This window comes from Callithrix jacchus, chromosome 12, assembly GCF_049354715.1.
Source record: "Callithrix jacchus isolate 240 chromosome 12, calJac240_pri, whole genome shotgun sequence".
In the NCBI taxonomy this organism is placed as follows: domain Eukaryota; kingdom Metazoa; phylum Chordata; class Mammalia; order Primates; family Cebidae; genus Callithrix; species Callithrix jacchus.
In genome coordinates this window covers 69038599-69060016 of record NC_133513.1, presented here as the reverse complement: position 1 = coordinate 69060016, position 21418 = coordinate 69038599, and the positions used below count along the sequence as shown (strand labels likewise).

At 34.0% G+C, this 21418-nt stretch overlaps 1 protein-coding gene across 3 annotated transcripts in view; it reads right to left on the bottom strand.

The window, feature by feature from the left end:
* Window positions 1-3316: 3316 nt before the first annotated feature.
* The window catches only part of TMEM26 (transmembrane protein 26), a 51277-nt gene continuing 33175 nt past the window's right edge, over window positions 3317-21418 (bottom strand). For 2 of the 3 annotated variants that reach the window (XM_035268292.3, XM_002756336.6), the window contains exons 5-6: window positions 10153-10229; window positions 3317-7448 (exon numbers count right to left, since the gene is read on the bottom strand). In XM_035268292.3, coding sequence (XP_035124183.1) covers window positions 7024-7448; window positions 10153-10229 — 502 coding nt within the window. In that variant the 3' untranslated portion in view covers window positions 3317-7023. The remainder of the gene's footprint in view (window positions 7449-10152; window positions 10230-21418) is intronic. The other variant, XM_009009885.5, reaches the window with a different exon arrangement.

The following is a 21418-nucleotide window of genomic DNA, read 5'->3' as shown; positions in this document are numbered from 1 at the left end:
TATAATTATGTATATAATTGAGTCTGTGATACTTGCAGAGTATCTAGGGGAGATGCAAATCCAGGCATAGAGTACAGGAAAGGAAAGAGTTTGGAGTTAGAAATACCAATAAAAATCACTAGTTATAGGAATTAGTTGAAACCAAGAGAGCCAATGAAATAATTATAGAATTTGACCCAGCCGTTGCTGCCACTTAGGTCACATGCGGACTCTTGCATAATAGAGAGAAATATTTTTTGCCAGAAGGTATAAACAACTCCCAAGATCCCAGAGCCACAACCATCTGAATTCTTCAGCTATGCATTTGGCAGAAGCTGAAAACCAGCATCCATAGAGAAAACATATTTTGTCTGGTAGATCCAATTTTCCTTGCCCAAAATTCTTAGTTTGGATAAAAAGACTATATGATATTTGACATATGGTTGGTTTAGGAATGTTTGTTTCCTCAATAAGTCGATCAGATTTGCATATGATCCATTTGATCACTTACCACAATCAGTTATAAATTTAGCAAATACTTGGCAAAATTATAAAAGCTTACATACACAAATTAGATGGGCTGTGAATACAGACATGGAAACAGATGCATAGATTCTTTCTGAAGTTTTCTCTGTCAGGGTTCCTTCAGTTCTCAATCTCTTCTGGGGAAATCAGCATTGACTGTGTCATTCAAAGTGAAATTCATTGATGGTTTGTTTTGGTGACCCTATAAATGTCAGGAGTGTGGAAGTGTTAGGCTGGCAGCTTCAAAGCAGTCTTCATGGTACTCATCAAGAAAGACCCAGTGAATAATCCTTTTGGTAAGTTTGATTTTTCTGTGCTCTTCTATATATATTCATTATTTCATTTCCCAAGTATTTGACACTCCCTAAGGCAAACAGAATTTGACATGGTTTAAGCCCTTGATTTATCTAAAACTTCTCAAGATTATCCTTCGTTATATTGAGAAGGTCTTGATTTTCTTTGGTGAAAATAAATGCTGTGCTTTTACTTTATTTGCAAAATGATAACAAAGCATCTGTACATAGCAGCAAGTGCAAGTAAAGGTTACAAGTGGTGAGGTTTTCTTTGTTAAAATTACTTTTAACATTACAAAAGTGATGCATAATTTTAAAATTTCAAGCTATTAAATATAAAAAGTAATTTTAAAAAGAGGGAATATTCACGATCATTAAAAACTTGATCATCATTTCATGTTTATTAGCCGCTTATAGATAACATTTACAAAAAGGTGTAGATAACATTTACAAAAAGAATAACATACTAACTTGTTTTGTATCCTTATTTTTACTTAACAGAATATTTAAGCTATTGTTTCCTATCAACGCTATGGCTCTACTTCATTCTTTTAAAAACTGACATGGTATTATGTAGTAAAGAGGTTCCATTATTTAACCATGACTCTATTGATGGACATTATGCTGCAACTATAGAAAATACTGAACAGCCTTGTACCCACATTTTTGCACACACATATCTGCAAGATACATTCTTAGAAGTGGAGTTGCTAGGTCAGATGATAAATGTGGTTTTTTTCTGACTGCCATTGCCAAATTATCTTACAAAGGAGTTGTACCAATTTACACCCTAACTATGAATAAGAATGCCCACTTCCCTTGATCCCCCATAGTACAATATTCTAAAAAACTTTTGGGTCTTTGCCAACCCAGTAAGTGAAAAATGATTACCCTGTAGCTGAGTCTGCATTTCATTGTGGTTTGATTTGCATTTCTTCAACTATTCCTTTTTCAGTGAATCAGATACTTACATTTTTACTCATGCTTTCCAGTGACTTTTTTTTCTTATTTGTAAGAACTGTTTGTTCATTAAGAAAACTAATGCTTTGTTATATTTGTTGCAAACAAATTAACTCAGTTTGTTGTTCAACTTTTGAATTTGCTTATGGTATTTTTACAATGTGAAAATTTTTAATTTTATGAGCTGAAATTGATGAATCTTCTATGGTGTCACATTTCATATCTTGCTCAAAAAGCATTCTCACCATCACAATTATAAAAACAAAGTTTTCAGTCATTATTTTTTAATCTTAAATGTTTAATAGTTTGCTCTATCTGGAAATGTTTTGGGCATAAGGATTGAGGTAGGGAACCAATTTAATATTTTCCAGAACCTAAACTATTTATAATATCTTACCCGGCCCCATGATTTATCACATTTTGGAATCCCTTGTGTAGCTTAGTCTATTTATTAAACTTATTCTGTTCAACTTTTTTCCTACTTATTCATATTCCACAACCAAATTGTCTTGGTTATTATAGCTGTATAACATATTGAAATATCTTTCTTGTTTTTCTACTTTCTTTTGGTATTTTCCAGCTATTCTTTCATGCTTATTTTATCATGAAATCGTTGGAAGCAGGTTGTGCAATCACAAAAAAAATTAATATCTTGTTGCTAGCATGATGAAGATTGTGCTACTTGACCTATTTATAGCTCAATTTAGGGGAAACTGAAACTTTAAAAAAAAATCAAGGCTTCTTAACAATCCCCATAAAATAATTTCTTATTGTTAAATTTTTCATGTATGGCCCTCAAAATCATTTTAAAGTGTTCTTCACATAGATCTTATACATTTCTCAGGTTTATTCCTATGGGTTTTATGGATTTCATTTATATGTAAAAGAAATCTCTTCATCAAGTATATATTCTATGTAATTTTGTATGTAGAAAAGCTATTGATTTTTGTGTGATTTCAGATTATTTTTAATAGTTTCTTAGGTTTTAATGTGTTTTCCTTGGATGTTCAAAACTCAGTCTTCTATGAATCAATAATAAATTTGGCTCCTTCTAATTTCTGTACCTCTCATTTCTCTTTTTTGATTTCTCTGACTCCTTTCTCCAAAAAGGAAAATAAGAGTGATGTATTTAAGAAACCTTTTGCCATTAAGAAATGTTAAACTTTTATGTAGGAAAAAAATCTGTCAATTCTTCTGTGGCTTCATGTCTTGTTTCAGAAGATTTTTCCCATCCCCCACAGGCTAAAGACACATTGCATATTTTCTTCTAATATTTATAGTTTTCATTTTACATTTACATCTTTAATCCATCTGGAATTTATTGCTATATATTTCAGGAGATAAAAATCTAACTTTATTTTTTCCAGATGGATTGCAAAATTTCCCAACATCATTTGTAAAATTGGTCAGCCTTTCCTCACTGGTTTGAAATGCCACTTTAATCACATTCTAAATAGATCAGTTTTATTCTTTAAACCAGAGCTTAAAAAGTGTAAAGGAAATGAATTGAAGTAGAGAACAAAGACATGAAAAGCCAGCAAAAAATCCACATTAAGATAAAGTTGTGCACACACTATTTAATGCATATAATAAAATACAAAGGCCACTAATAGCAAAATAGCATAAATATAAATACTCCAGAGAAAATATTCTTATATGGTATTCTAGTAAGAAAGATTCAGAGGATGGAATGGATACTCATAAAATATAAGACTGTAGCAGTTAATTATTCAAACATTGTGTAAAGTTACTCCCTGCATATGGAATGTTATTTGAAGCCTCAAAGCTGTAAACATCCTCCAGCTGCCTAGTTTAACCCCAAATCAGATGTTTTTGAGAGCAAATCAGTATGTCCACTGAGTAAAAAGCAAAGTCTGAAATTAGAAAAAAAAAATAACAATCCTCTTTTCTTCTTGTAATTCAAGACTGTTTGGTTTTTCATTTGTGTCTCTGAGTCTCTGTAGTATACGTCACCATCCCTCTCGCTTGACATTGGAGGAAGGCTAACATGGACAGAGACCTGGCATTTGCAATTCTTTCGCTCTTTTAACAGGAAAAGTTGGTTAAGAATTATCAGGAATTAAATGCCAAACAGATTATTACATTCAACTCTGAAACCTGGATAGAAATCTTAAAGCATGTGTCCCTGCAAATGCATGGCTCTCCAGAGCTTTGAAAAGTTTTAATTAAATAGTTAACAATGAATAGTTAGGATTCACTATTCATTATAATAGTGAATCCTGATTTTCCTTGGCCATATCTATAGGGTTCTATAAGGCCTGAAGTGCTATTTGTTAGTGGAACTAAAACAGAGCCAAGAGTAAATTTATATCAGACTCTCCACTGGAACATTATAAAGAATGTTATGGGCCAATTCAAAATTTTATTTTATTATGCTATTGATACAGCTTAAATAAAAATTAAAAGAATAACCAAATATAAAGACAGTTTACTAATATTACTATGTCAAGTCATGTCCTTTGAGAGTCATCCAGTAAGGGCAAAAGAAATACACAAGATGATCATGAGGTGCGTTTTTACACAGTATCATTGAAACATGTGCATTGTGTTTTCTTTTACAAGTGGAATGATATGTTTTTAGAAAGAGTATTTGAGTGAGCTTTAATGAAGGAATTAAATAACAACAAAGGCAATAATAGCAACAGCACCAACAGCTTCAAATAAGCCACTTTCATCAGGGGTTAGGGATTAATCCGTTGTGTGTCTGGGTGAGGGGTTATGACAGACGGGATGGCTTGCATAACGTTATACAGGTGACGTAAGTAAGTTATCTTATTACAAATAAAATATAAATGTAAACAAGTCCCAAGATGTCAACACATGGGAGGTAATTGATGTTCCAGCCACCTTATAACAAACACTTAGATGTTTTGAAACATTACATTATTTAGCATTCCACACTAAAAACAGGCAATTAACTGAATAAATCTGTAATATTTCATCAGGAGTCTTACGACTGGCTATTATATAATTTAGGTTTAGGGTTTTTTTTTTTTCCAAATAAATTAAAGGAATGTAGATTTTTTTTTCCCCCTACTATAAAAGCAGCCAGTCTAAGAGGGTGGGAGTACTGGCAGCTAGGTTAACAAATGCTGCCCTAAGCAGATTTTCCTGGAAAATCTTGTAGAGCCTGTGTCTATTTTTGCCACTATTAATTGCCAAGATGGTCCTGGATGCTCTTTGACTTCCTGACCCTCTAAATAAAGCTAGACTTTAGACAGGCTTTTTATTTCTCAGGCCAGCAGAAGAGTGCTAATTACAAAATACTTTAATTTAAACACTAGAAACTCATTCACGAACCCAAGCCAAGTCTCAGATTTGAAAGCATTTAAAAATATCCTTGCAACAGCCGTACTACTTTATACTTTATCTATTTTTAGGGCCTCAGTGTTTGTTTTGCTGGAAGAAAAAAAATTAAAACATGAAAAGTATGCCATGAGCAAATCTGCAATAATAAGCAGCACATACATGTTGTGGAAGAAAATATTCAACATGAAGCAGTCAACATAAAAACAGATTCTGCTGAGGCATTTTTATAAATAGCAGTTATTATTTTGCTTTCAACTGCTGAGCACTTTAAATAACACGCCCTTAAAAGTTGTCAAGTGCTCTACTTCATATAAATATAATTTCTTGATCTTAACTTTCATGAAATTATTATGGAAAATTATAAATGTATTCCATTAGTTCCATGTGTCATTTTATAGTCATAATATTGTTAAAATTAGAAGCACAAGGAAGAAATAAAAACATAACAATGGCGTTGAAGAAGCCATTTATGAAAAAATATGCATGACTCTATATAAAAACAAAATTTGTTGACAAAAGTTTCTATAAAATGTTTCAAATAGGTATCATGTCACCCAGAGATTTACAGATAAAATTGTCCCAACTGGCTGTCAATAGGTCATACCAAATTAAGAGCATACCCTACTTAAATGTCCCTTTGAATTCTCGAATATACTAATTGGGGGGAATTAGGTTTTGAACCCAAAACAACAGTTCTGGAACTGCGTGCCTCATGTAATTACTGCTATACACCCGGGAAAATTTTCACACTGTATCTTTAAAAGGTTCTGAATCACCTCCATCTGGAAAGTATAGAGGTATGTAAAGGAAAAGGATGGCTATTTCAATTCTAGGAAAATGAAGTCTTAATGCACGAAAATAAAGCGAATTGCCTGATTTCCACCACGGGGTAGCACATTCCGACTCCCGTGACTCAACAAGAGCTGTTGGCCGTGGGTGGGGCTGATGCAATCCTCCATCACCATGTTCCCTGAGACCAAAGGCCGCCCCCAGTAGTGGCGGTTCAGAGAAGCTGCAGCTTTGTTCTCTACTGTGGCAGACACCAGAAACCATGGTAACACTTACAGGGCCCGAAACACCTTTATTCACTGCTTCAGAGCTTCTCTGCCTCAGCCCACATGATTCGACTCGGCAATATAGAAAATGGTAAAGTAGGATTCAGAAAAATACTGACGAACACTGCAAATCATGTTCAGAGTAGAAATTGTGACTTTGCTAGCTTTTCGACACTATTTCCTGCCTTGCAACTAACAGATATGTAACTAAAATGGCTTGCTGTGAATTGTGTAGCATCCAAGCCAGAAGCAATAAAATTTCTGTAAGAGCATATGCGCCATGGCAGAAGACAACATCAGCCCCGAAAAATGATTTTCCTGGGAAGGCCTGTGCAGCGATGAATAGGGCTCTCTATGATACGGAAGCTGGGCAGAGATTTTCGCTGCTTCCAGCCCACAGTGAGGTAATTTTAAAGGCCCTTTTCCCTTCATTTGTTCTGCATTCACTGAATGTACATTTTTTGATGTCACAGGGACATTGCAGAAAAGATCAGACAAAATAGTCTGACAATGGAGCCAAACTTGAAAGCTTCTCTATTTTCAGGTAACAGCCGCGACAGTTTGTCTGCACTAAATCTTTCGAGGGCATGTCACTGTAACCCCTTCCATAGCTTTTCAAACAGTTCAAGACAAACAAATCACTTAGTCGTTGAACAACTGTAACATCTGATACCATCGCACAGAAGTTGTAGCAATAGTCACTAATCAAAGTTTCTTCCATTCAGTTGAAAAAGAAAACTCCTCGGCTTTGGTTTAAGATCACCTTTTTATGTTGTCCTTTTGAAAATTATTATATGCCAAGGTTGGGGGAGAAAAAGAATCCTCCCTGTAAGAAGAAACAGAGAGTCAGGTTCTAGCCGAAGACCACTGTCAATCAATAACTATGGGGTGGGGTGGAAGTCCTCGGAGGTGGCTGGGGAGCACCTCAAAGGAATAGCCAGGCCCTCCTTAGACTCGCTTTGCCAGTCCCGCAGAGAGGGCCCACTCTCAGAGGTCTGTCTCCGGCAATGGTGTTCTCCTTTCAGGGCCTCTGACTGGCTTCTCAACGAAGCACGGACTGCCAATGCCAGCACCACCAAGCGATAGAGTTGCAACACCACCACGAGGAAGTTCTTCGCGGCAAAGAACACCAGCATCTGATTGATCACTTTGAAATACGTCATCAGTATGAGACGCACGACAAGGAAGGGCCCATCTTGTATGAAGACGCTGATTCCGATGTTCCACAGATCCGCACTGCACTGGCAAAAGAAGAGGCTGGGAAATCCCTTCTCTGTCACAGAGACAGGGCACATGACATTCTGTACTGAAAACACAAGACCGACTAGTTACTATCTCTCTTGGAAGTATAGACATGTAAGACGATGACATGGAGACAAGTCATTAACAATGAGGACTGTGCAGATAATAATTCTGTGATTTAATTACAGAACGGAAATCAAATGGAATTATCTAGTAATTTAAATCTGGGTGGAACAAGTGAAAACACCCTGCCCTGTGGCTTGCATCCATGTAGGAAATGTAAGATCATGTAGTTCTTACCCTGGGAGCAAAGCACAATTAAATAGATTCTAGGAGCCGGGCATGGTCGCAAGTGCCCTTAGCCCAAGCTCCTTGTGAGGCTGAGGCTGCACCATGAGAGGAGTAAAGGAAACTGCCATTGTGATCCTGGGGTCCACAGTGTAAGGAGCCCTCACAGTTGCATGATCGAGGCTTCAAGTCAGGAAGCATGACTGTCGCATTTTCTAGCAGCCAGTTACTGGCGTGGTTACTTAAGCCTTCCTGGGCCACAGTTTCTTCCTTTAAAAACTGGGATAACAATCATATCTGTGAGGAGAGGGGTCCTTATTCATTGACTCATTTTGTTTCCGTTAGAATAACAGCCCTGCTTTCTGTCCACTTTTTCCTTCAATCTTCCCCCTTAGGATCACAAATGATTTGTTTGATTGATAAGCTTGGGAAACCAAGCAAAGTGTACATGGCTCTGATAATTCTACATCCTCTTTTTAGGATCTGTTGGTTAGTTTACACACTCAGTCATGTGTGCAAATTGTGCTGTGAAAATTCAAGTGCTTATATTCAAATTCAAACTTAATTCATGTGAAATGTATTTTTTAAATGATGGAGGAAAAAAAGTCCTGAATAAATGCCATTGTTATTTTATTTTGTCCTAATTCCTTGTGCTTTTGTTTCACAGTTTACAAGAAAGCTGAATATAATTACTGATTTTCCAGTTAAACAAAAGGAGGTCCAATCAACAGAAGAAACTTTTGTCTTAATTTCTCAAATGTAAATTTAATTCAGGGTCAAGGACAGAAAATAATCCTTTTATAATAATGAAGCCTTCCATTTGGAGTTTTCAAACAAAGAATGCCTTCGTCTACTGGAGCCTGCAAATATTATGAAGCTGCTTTGATATGGATGAACATAATGTACTATTTGTTGGAAAATACAATAACGATTTAGTCAGAAGTAACATTTGGTCTTTGTTTTTCAAACAGCTGCATAACATTATCACCCCTGAAAGTTTACAAAATTTCTTTCTTAAATACAAATTTTCTTAGCAAGGCAATAAACCACAAGATACAGGAGGGTGAGGATCAGCAGAGTGAAAGACAAAAGAGGAACCAAGGTAAGATCAATGGTAGCCTTTCTGAAGAAATGAGGGCCAGGAAATGGCTCCCAAAGGACCTTCTAATGGTATTAACTCAGTATCTAAAATGATGGCACCTAATATTCTATAAGTGGACACCAGCTTGATCAATGAGTATAGCATACCTTCCAGGGCACACTATGACAAAATCTCTGTGTGTATGTGTGTGTTACTGGCACATATTTGTTTGTAATTATTAATCAGTGATTCTGTTTTTGGTATTTCTTAAAATCCACAACAAGTTTTTCCATCCATTCTGTTAACAATTCCAAAAAGTGAATGCTACGTTTAAAATGGCCTCAGACCTCTGAGCTTACAAAAGTGAACCAAAAAAGATGGAGAAAAATGTTCATATCCCTGTCCTAAGGGTTAATTCTAATCCTGAGGATGTCAAGTAGGGTGTCATAAAAAATAAAAAGTCAGGCTGAGGAAAATGTGATTATTAATTTCTACAATTTCTTTGGAGTAAAGTGACGTCCAGGAGAATTCTCAAATCAAAATTCCAGGGTTCCAAGAAGTTTTGGGGTGACCCCAGATCAACACCGCTCAGTTGAACTTTCTGTGATGGTAGAAGTGTTCCATATTACTGCTGTCCAATATGGTAGCCGTTGTGGCAACTGGGTGCATGAAATGTGGCTAGTGTGACTGACAAATTGGACTTTTAATGTTTTAAATTTTTAATTAATTTTAATTTAAAGAGCCATGTGATTGGTGGGTCCCTGTTGGACAGTGTGGCTCTAGATCATCACTAGTATAAAATGCCTGAGAAACAGATTATGTCTTACGAAATCTTAGAGGTTTATGTTTTTATTAAAGTAAGACCAATGGGATTCCAGGGACCACAAATGAGGACAATTTTAACTGCTCCTGTGCCTTCTGAAGTTCTAATACATAGGTCTGACATAAGAATGAAAATTGCTTCTTATGAATAATGAGAGATAAAACTTTTATGGCAGCAACTTGCTAAGCAAACTGTATATTACTGAGTCATGACAAGAATATTCAACCCTAGTGACTATGATTATCATACCTATTACATGGATGATAAAAACTGAGACACAGATGTATTACCTGGTTAGCAGGAGGTCTTATGGATCTTAACTGATGGAACTGCTGTTTGAAGTAAATATAACACTGTGCAATTATCTGCTCTACTATCTTAAGCTCACCATGTACCACAGTGGATCCACTCTTCTTGGTTTTACTAAGTTTCAATCTACTTTCCTTCTAATCTGAACCAGAACTAACACTGGGATATAGACATGAAGATGCTTTCACTTGCCTTCTTAGCTTTAGCATAGTTTATAATCAAGAGGTGTAATTTTCTGTTTCTTTGCACAAACATCAAGATACTTACCTGCCAGGTCAAGTGGAAACTGCAGCATGCTCCAAGTCCATATAACAAGGATGGCATAGACTAGTGCAGGGCTATTCCTAGGATACAGACCAAATTTTAAATTTGTAATAAACAGTATGATCCCATGAGAAAGAGAAAAATCTTCTCAGCTTATTTTTTAGTATATCCTTAATAAACCTCTTGTGGCCAAAATATCCAGTGATTTAATAAATCAGTGAAAAAATTTCTTGCATAATAATGGAATAATAAAGAAGAAGTGAAAAATAAATAATCAGAGACTTAAAACCCAACATATGCATGAATTATGACAAAGCCTCTTCTTTAGTTTTACCAAATTATGGAAGCATTATGGGAGAGAAATGATAAGGGAGGAAATGTAGATATTGACATGGATATTCAAACAGCTGATTTCAAGGAATGTCAGCAGAGGAGATTAATAATTATTCTAAGAAACCAGGGATCTAATTGAAAAGACATTTCAAAAGAGCTAAATGATGCTCAAAAATTAAAAACACAACATTGAAAGAAAATTGTCATTAGATAGGGAAAAGTAAAGAGATAAATCTAATAAAGATTTATACCAGATAGTAGAATGTAAGGCAAGGAATAAGCCTGTTTCATTCATCACTGTATCCTCAGTGCCTAGAACAGTGCTTGATGGATAACAGGTATTCAGCATATATTTGTGGAAGAAATGGTGAAGGCACAAAAGCAGAGCCTATACTCAGACCAATATATGAATGTCCTAGACCTAGGAAAATGGTCATGAAGACTACAATCAGAAAGAATAGAGGTTACAGAAATGCAAAGGATGTTAAAAAGGGCCACATTTATTTTTAGCAAAGATAGAAAGGAAGTCATCCATTTGAGCTTGGTGGTATAATAACAGATTTTGTTTCCATCTTCTGTCAAGAGAGATTTTCAGATTGGAGAAGTCTGAAAAGCATCAGGGAGGAGTAATTGAAACCAAAAGAAATGAGGTGATTTTAAGGAATATCTTTAAATGCTTCAAGTGTAGAGGCATTAAATGCAAAATTAAATCTCTAAACTCTGAGAGAATTTATAAATGAAGTTTCTATACCATCATTATCTGTTTTGACAGTTAATGGTGGAGACAAGGTTGGTGATAGAAAAATAAAGTCTCATCTTTCAAAATGAAGCAGAAATATGTCTTAAAGTGCAAAAGGCACATTTACTATTAATCTCTAGTTAGATTATAAAAATTATTCTTTAAAAGATTTCTGAGAGCCCTTTTAGAAACAGACAGATATTACAAAGTGTCATCACAGCTTCTGTGAGAAATATTGCACTCAACTAAACTTAGCTACTCTATCAAAAAAATGTAGTTAGGATTACCAAGCAGGTAAATCTGTAAAAGTTGATGACAGACATTCAGATTTAAACTAGGTTTCTGAAAAAGTCTATAGTGTCCTCATTAACAAAATTAAGAAATATTCCAGGTGTGAAGATTGTTAGATGGATTCCTGTGTAAATGACTCCCCATAGGGAGACTCTCCAATGGGTTGCTGAAGGTTGTGCTTTTGATTCTTTTCTACTTCACATTTTATCATGACTTGGTTGACATTGATGGAAGGCTTCTCATATGCACATATGGCATGGAGCGTGGATAGAAAACCAGTACCCTGGAAGACAAAATCAGGATTCCAAAAGAAGTAACTGGATGACCTAGATTAGAATAGAATTGGATACAAGAGACAGCATTTCACAGCAGCAGCCATAAAAAAAAGGGCTCAAAGATTTTCCCTTACTATTATCTCATTATGAGTCCACAGTATGACAAAATGTACAATTTACCAAAATCAAATAAAATCATATGTTGCTTCACAAGAAATATAATGTCTCAAATTTTAAGTGGAAGTGCCTTGGGAATTCAGACTATAACTTTTCCTTCTTTACACTGTCAATATCTATACACAACAGATATTTAATAAGTGCCTGAATTTTTAAATAATGTTATATGTAGTTTCTGATTTCAGACGTACATGCCAGGAAGTTTTCTAAATGTTTAACTCTATGATCACACTTAATCCTCATACCAACTCAACAAAGTAGACACAATTATTATCTCTATTTTACCAATGAGGTAACAGAAACTTGAGGAAATTTGTCCAAAATAATCTGGTTATGAGTGCTGGGAGCAGAAATCAAAACTAGACAGCTGATTTCAGTATCTACCCTTTAAACCATTACATTATATTATTTCCATGAATGAAATTGAAACTTTTAGTTCTCCTCTATTCTATAATGTTCAGAACATACCTGAAATATTATGCGTCGTGCTTCATGTTTTAGGAGAAACATTTACAAAGTTTCCTGTACCAAAGGGGAAAAACCAGAATGGTAAAGGAATTCAGAGTCATGATCTATGTGAAATAGTTCAAGAAACTGAAAACTAGAGAAAATTCCTTAGAAGTTTTATTTTATATGTTTAAGGGCTATAGTGTGGAAAAGGAATGAAACATTTCTTTTGACTTGAGATGGCCAATTCAGACTCAAAGGATTTCAGTTGTATCTGTAAGAATTCAAATTTCATCACAATAGCAGAAAGCAGTTTCTCATAATATTACCTGAAATAGAACAAGTTGCCCCTTGGGGTGAGTATATCTTCTATTAGTGGAGTTTTTCAAACAAAGCCTATAGAAAAATTTGTTGAGGATATTTTGGCGAGGATGTTTCAATAGATGCAAAAGAGTTTTCACGAGATCGTTACTTTTGAAGTTTCATCTAGTCCAAAACTTCAGTAATTCTATCAAAAACTATGTGCAATTTGCCTGCAAGGCAGTAAAAAGCAGGGGCAAAGCAGGGGGCTTTGGTGCCAAGGGACCAGAGTTCTAACACCAGCCCAACTCTCAGTGAAGAAATAGGATGTGAGACTCTATTTCCAGATTGATCACTTATTAGTTATATGAATATGAATAAGTAGTTTAACATCTGTATACTTTACCCATTTATATTGTGAGGAATACAATATTAATAGTTATTGGATTATATGATAATTTTATTAAGTATATTAATTAAATGTTAAACATATAAAGCTCCTAGAACAGCATGTGACACAAGCTATTACAGTAGATCACTACAAGTTAGTTATTTTTGGTTTCATATAATCTTGAGACTTTCTTAATTTTCCTTGCCTGACATGCCTTTGCTATAATAATGCTATTTACCTCATAGTGTGAATGTAAAGGCACAATAATTTATTAAATTAAAGCATTTAAGACTTCTTAGCACACAGTGAGTGATAAATAAACATTACATAATTGTAGCAGTGGTAATTTTACTGGTATGTCAACACACTTCTTAAAATCTTTATATATTATTCATCATCTTACAAAATAGGGATAAATGATATACTAACCCTAGCCCTAAATGAATCCAACTTTAACCACACAATAATGAATGCACGCTTTTCAGATATGCATATATTATCTATGCACACACAAAATATACAAGAATGTGGGTGTTGACATACTAGTAAAACATACTAGTAAAATTATCAAACAAAATTTTGGAATAGTAAGTCAGAAAATTTTTAAAGCAGGCAAATATGAATTATTAAACAGTAAAAATTCTCAGCAAGGTTAAATGTTAGAATGTAAATAAATCAGGGATGTTAATGGCTAACACTGAAGATCTGCAAAGGAATTTTAGGGGTGGATTTATTCTCCACTGTCCCCATGTGTGTAATCTGCCTTCACAAATGTCAACTGAGAAGTATGTAAGTAGACAATGAACTTGATTCAGAGACAGACAAAAAAAACTTGGGAAGTTTAATTATTGGCATTAGTATCACGTTTCTATTTGAAAAGCTAGGAACATAAAAGACTGGCATTTGGCATATTAGCACACTCAATCTGGTGGTTGAAAATAAAAATAAAAAGTCATATTTTGCCAATTTGCTTAGCGATTTCTTTTTGGAAGTGTAAATATCCTTGTAGAAAAGAGAGAATCAATGGACAGAATTTGTCTAGTTTCTTTTTTAATTACAAATACAATCAGAAAAGGAAAAAATAACTAAAAAAGAAGAAAAAATTAATTATTCACCTATCCTAGAAGAAATATTTCTCCATCTCTTCCAGGTGAAAGAGAGATTGACCTTAACTCTGCAAAATAAAGAGAAAACACAATGTAAACATAGGAAGAGTCTCCTTTGTATGGTCAAGTAATCACAGTGAAATGTTAGTAATGCTGTGAGAACAAATGATCTATTAATGTTGGAGAAAAAAAAAAAAGACTGCACAAATTGATCTCCAAAGATGTAAATGGCCAGGGAGCTCTTTGTGGCAATGATGTTGAAATTCTGACTTAGGAAAATTTTGGAAGGTGGCTGTAGCAAAATGAAAAGGTCAATAAATCCCCTTCCCAACAAACAAGTATAATACTAAAAAATTTGTCAAAAACAACCATCAGGGCTTGGAAAATCAACCAAAGGCAAACAACAAATTGAGTAACATTTATTCATGAAAAACTAGGCAAGCTTCAAGTAAGAACAGTGAAAATCTGAAGCATTCTTACCCATATATTCATTTTCCTATCCCCAGCTTGGCTATGTTTGTTTGTTTTTTGTTTGTTTGTTTTGTTTTGTTTTTAATTGCACGGAATGAAGTTAAACAGATGAGGAAGAAGTTATTCAAGTCTATTGCAATGCAGGAGAAAAGATTAAACTCAACTCTGCTGAAACAAAAAGTAGCAGAGTTTTCAAAAACTGGGGTGACCTACTTGAAAAGTACTGGAGAATGTCAGGATAGGGGTTAGTAAATTTGATTAGGCCACTGGTAATTTTCACTTTTCAAAGTAGGATCTTACCCTCTCACCGAGGCAGGGAGATAGGGGCTCCATCTTTCATTAAGACTGCATTTTAAGAGATGGCTCCCAGGTCCTCGAGAAAGATATTGTTGCATTGCAAACTGGCAAGAGGCTGGAAAATTTACATCTCAAAGGGACAGAAATAGAAGGGACCTATATTCAGAAAAAAGAATGTCTGAAGTTGATTCAAGTTGTGGGAATGGTAAGACTAACTATCTTGATCAGTTAAAGTGGTAATTTTACCAGTGACAGCTTTAGAGTGGAGGATGAAATCTCACACTCAGAGGTGTGTCAATAAAAGTAACAAACTTGATTGGAAATGATTTTAAAAATCTGTAGCTTGTTACTTTGAGATTACAAACCCAATTGGAGTGAATAACAAACTAACTTTAAATTTAATAGAGAGAATCTTAAAATGAGAGCTATAGAAAGACTAGATGAGTATTCCTGTAAGCTTAGCTGACTGAGAAACTGCAGGCATGTTCAGGGCAGGCCCAAAAGGGCCTAGTGAAAATCAAAAGCTTAGGTAGACATGAAAACATCTTGAACTTTTAATGTGCTACCCATTTCCATACACAGATCTTCAGAGAGCAGAAGTCATAAGGGCTCATGGTAGTTGATTACAATCTGCCCAAACTACTGGCTGATCAAAAAATTCATAGCTACAGATGTAACCACTAAGATGTCAGCTAAAAATAAAGCTGGGAATTTTTTGAAAATCTGAGACATCAGTGACTACAATCCAAGGAGAGATAGATACCTCCAATTAAGAAAACAAATGTAACAAAATGAGAAGCCTCAGGTGGTGGCAGTGGGGGGAGCCTGAAGATAACATATTGTTATATTGTCCAAAATGCCCAGTTCTCAACAAAGGAAGTATGTGATATTTAAAAAAAAAAGCCCAGAAATATCTAATTTATAATCAAGGGGGAAAACACATCAGTAGAAACTGATTCCACTGAGGCCCAGATATTGGATTTAGCAGAAAAACATTTCAAAGCAACTATTGTAAATATGTTCAAAGAATGAAAGAAAACTATGTTTGAATCGTTAAGGAAAAGTCTCATGGCAATGACTCAACAAGTGGGTAAATAATGATACAGAAACTCTGAAAATGATTAAATAGAAACTCTAGAGTTAAAAATAATATATATACATATAATTTGAGGGAAAACACATACATACATATGTATATATATGTATATGTATATATATGTGTGTATGTATATATATGTGTATGTATGTGTATATATATATATATATGAAAAACCTGTCAACCAAGAATTCTTTATATAACAAAACCATCCTTTAAAGATGAAGGCAAAGTAAAAACATTTCCAGATTTAAAAAAAACTTGGAGTATTTTTTACTACAGATATGCCTTCGGATAAACACTAAATGAAGTCTTTCAGGTTGAAAGGAAATTACACCACATAGTAAGTGAAATCTACATGGAGAAATGAAGAGCATCAAAATGATAAATGTATGGAAAATAAAAGGGAACATATAAATATACAGTCATATAGATATTTTCCTTATCTAATATCTTTTTAAAACCTAAAAGATTATATAGAACAATAATTATAACACTGGATTACTTGATTTATAACATATGAAGATATAATATATGTATAAAAATAATAGCAAAAAGGAAGAGGAAGAAACAGAGTTATCAGTAATGGAGCAAATGGGACAAGAGAGTTATGACCAAATGGAGCCATTCTGTTAGACTTTACCAGAATTGAGTTAGTTTTACCCTATAATAGGGTGTGAAATTTTAAAACATATATTGTAATCTCTAGAGCATCCACTAATATAATTCAAAAAATGTATAGAGAAATTAACATCATTGACTTAAAAAATGCTCATATAACCACCCCCACCCCCCCAAAAAAAACAGTAATGGAATAGCACAGAAATCAAAAGGATATGAGACACAGAGAAAAACAAATAGCAAAATGGCAGCTATAAATCTATTATTATGGTCTAAACACAGTGTACCAACTTGAATAGTGTCAACCCATGTCTCAGACTGTGACTTTATTTAGAAATAGCATCTTTGCAGATGTAATCAAGTTAAGATGAGGTCATATGGATTAGGATGGGCCCTAATCCAATGACTGGTGTCCTTATAAGAAAAGGAAAATTTGGAGACACAGACAGACACACTGGGGTGAATCCTATGTAAAGAAACAGGGAGAAATTGAAATAATACATCAATGAACAAAGGGACACCAAGAGTTGCTAGCAGTCACCAGAAACCAGGAGAGAAGCTTGAAGCAGATTCTTCTTCAGAGCCTCCCATAAAAACCATCACCTTAGTTTTTGATTCCTAGCATCTGGAATTGTGAGAGAAGAAATTTCTGTTGTTTTAAGTCACCATGTTTGTGGTATTTTGTTATAATAGCCCTAGTAAACTAATATACACTTAAATCAAAAGACAAAAACTGTACTTAACTGGTGAGGAAAATGCAAGATCTAATTATAAGCTGTTTATAAGGGACACAATGTAGATACAAAGACATATATGACTTGAAAGTAAAAGAATGAAAAAAAAAAATCCTAAGCCAACATAAGAAAGCTGAAGTGCCTAGATTCACAGGAGACAAATTAGGCTTTTAGAAAAGAAATATTACTAAAGAAAAAAGTGATCCTTCATGACAGAAAAGGTTACTACATTGAAAAGGTGTTAACAATTCAATTTTGCACACCTAAATACAGAGCCCCAAAATGCATGAAGCAAAAACTGACAGTATTTAAAAGAGAAATAAACATTCCAACAATTACAAGGGAAGATTTCAGTATTCCACTTTCAGTAATCAATAGAACAGCTAGACACAAAATCAATGAGGATACAAAAGAGTTGACCAACACTATCAACCAATGTGTGTAACTAACATTTTATAAAACTTCCACCCAACAACAAGTAAAAACACATTCTTCTCAAGTATACACAGATCTCCAGATAGACTATATAGTAGACCATAAAGTAAGTCTCCATAAATTTAAAAAGATTGAAACAATTTAAAGTACATCCTTAGACTAAAATAGAATGAAAGCAGGAAACAACAGAAAATAGTCTAAGGGATCCCCATATGCTTGGAAGTTAAACAGCCAATTTCTAAACAACCCAAGTCAAAGAAAAAAATCACAGAAAAAAATGGAAAATATTTTGAACTGCATTAAGTAAAAAAAAAAAAAGACGTAACAAATTTATGAGATGCTGGCAAAGCAATGCTTAGAGGAACATTCATAGCTTTTGATGTCTATAATAGAAAAGATGAAAGGTCTCAAATATAATAGAAAGTATGAAAGATCAATAATCAAAGTTTTCCTCTGAAGAAATTAGAAAAAAAAAGAAGAGCAAATTAAATCCGAAACAAGCATAAGGAAGGAAAAATTAAACATCAGAACAGAAATCAATGAGGTGGAAAACAGAATAACAATAGAAAAATCAATAAAACCAAAGGCTGGTTATGTTTAAATATCAACAAAATCAACAAACCTGACCAAACCAAAAAAGTAAATACCAGCCCTTCCCTTCACCCCCTAAAAAAAAAAACAAGAGAGAAGGCAGAAATTGCTAAACTCAAGAATGAAAAGGAAGGTACCAAACCTCACTCCACAGAAATTAACACATGTATAGTGAATATTACGGACAATTTTATGACAAAAATCTACAACTTAGATAAAACGGAAAAATTCCGAAAAAGGAAAATGTAACCAAAACTGATTTAAGAAGAAATAGAATATCTAAATAGACCTATAAAAGTGATAATATTAAATTGATCATTTTAAATCCTACACATACATACACAAAAAACAAACAAACAAAAACAAAACAAAACAAAAAAACCTTAGTTCAGATGGCTCCTTAGGTGAATTCTATAAAATATTTAAAGAAGAACTAAGACCAAACCTATGTAAAATCTTTCAGAAAATAAAGAAGAGATGCTTCTTGAGGTATTCGATGAAGTCAGCATTACCAAAGACAGAAAAAGATATCATTAGAAAAGTATACTATAGATCCATATGCCTCATAAGCAAATGTTAGCAAACAGAATCCAATGACATATGAAAAATACCACATACTAGGCACAGTGGTTCACACCTATAATCCTAGCATTTCGAGAGGCTTAGGTGGCAGACTGATACCAGAAGTTCAAGACCACACTGGTCAACAAAGGGAGATCTCATCTCTACAAAAAAAAATAAAATAAATTAGCCAGGTGTGGCATGTGTCTGTGGTTCCAGCTGCTTGGGAGACTGAGGTGAAAGGATTACTTGAGCCCAGGGGATCAATGCAGTGGTGATCACACTGGGTGGTGCCTGGGTCTGGGCTAACGGGCAACACTCTGTCTCAAAAAATAAAAAAGAAAAAAAGATTATATGTTATAATAAAGTGGAATTTATCTCCGGGAGTCAAGTTTGGTTTAATATTGGAAAATTAATTAGTGTAATATACCATTTTAATAAAATAAAAGACAACCAACACATAATTATCTCAATTAAAGCAGGAAAAGAATTTAACAAAATTTAACACCAACCAAAAAATAATTCTCCATAATCTAGAAATAAAAGGGAATTTCTTCAAACTGGTAAAGGGCATCTATACAAAATTCAAAACTACTATCATCTTCAACAGAGTAAGACAGAATGCTTATCTCTTGAGATTGAAACACCCACTCTTACTACTTCTATTTGACTTTGAAAGACATTCTTGCCAGTGCAATAAGGCAAGAAAAATAAATTAAAGGCATATAGATTAGAAATAATCAAAACAGTCTGTTCACAAGTGGCATGATCCTATAGGGAGAAAACTTAAGGGATCAAACTAATAAGCAAGTTGAGCATGGTTGTAGTAAGAGATGATCATATAGAAGTAAACTGTGTTTCTATTATGGCAGTGTAAACAAAATTAAAAAAATAATTCCACTAACAAGACCATCAAAAAGAATAAATACTTAGGAAATAATTAATAAAAACAGTACAGGACTTGTACACTGAAAATTACAAAACATTGCTGAGAGAAATTAAGGAACATCTAAACAAAGGATGATATATTTTGTGTTCACAGATTGAAAAATTTTATATTGTTAATGTGACCATTCTTCCCAAATTGATCTTCATATTCAATTTATTCTTTACCAAGAATATGGTATGTTTTTAAAATTTTTTAACCTTTTTTTAGAACTTGAAAAGTGAACCATAACAATTATATAAAAATGCAAAGCACCTACTATGGCTGAAACAAATTTTAAAAGAACAATTATGGAAGACTTACAATGCCCAATTTCAAACCTCACTATAGCTACATAATTATGATAGTGTGGTATTGGCATAATGATAAACATATAAAACACAATAGAAAGTCTGGAGAAAAACCTTTACATCTGTGATCCATTGATTTTTTTGACAAAGATGCCAAGACAGTATAATAAGAAAAGAATCCTTTCAACAAATGGTATTAAAAAAATTAGTCTCAGCTGGAACAGGACAGTGCCAAAAGTGAATAATGAACTTGGAAGCTTACCTCCCACTGTACACAAAAATTATGTAAAAACAGGCATTAGAAATAAATGTAAGAACTAAAATACAGCTCAGACTGTGTGACTTATATAGGAAAAAGGGTTTAATGGACTTACAGTTCCAAAAGCCTAGGGAGCCCTCACAATCATGGGGGAAGGCAAGGAGAAGCAAATCACTTCTTATGTGGATGACAGCAGGCAAAGAGAGCTTGTGCAGGAAAACATTTTTAAAACGATCAACTCTTATGAGACTCATTCACTATCACAAGAACAGTGTAGGAAAGACCTGCCCCCATAATTCAATCACCTCCCACTGGGTTCCTCCCATAGCATCTGGGAATTGTGGTAGTTACAATTCAAGATGAAATTTGGGTAGGAACACAGCCAAATCATATTAATAAGAAAACAAAAGAAATGGTATTTCTCATTTAGGATTAGGAAAAATATTTCCTAGATATGACACCAAAAATGTGAAAGAAAATATTAACAGATTTGAACTTCATCAAACTTTTAAAAACAAGTTTTTCAAAAGACAACATTAAAAAATAAAAAAAAAACAAGCTGTATACAGGGATGAAATACTTATATTTAGATATTTGATAAAGGACTTGTATCAAGGATATATAAAGAACTCTTATGACTCAATCCAATAAAACATGAACAAAAAATTTCAACAGTCACATCACCAAAGAAGATAAATGCATAGTTCATAATACCATGAAAAGATGTTCACCAACATTAGTTGTTAAAGAACTGCAAATTAATGTCCCTGAAATATATCACTACACATTTATCAGAAGGGTATAATAAAAAAGACTGGGAGAAAAATAATTGTTGATAAGGATGCAGAGAAAACGGAATCCTCATACTTTGCTGGTAGAAATATAAATTAATAAAGCTATTTTAGAAAA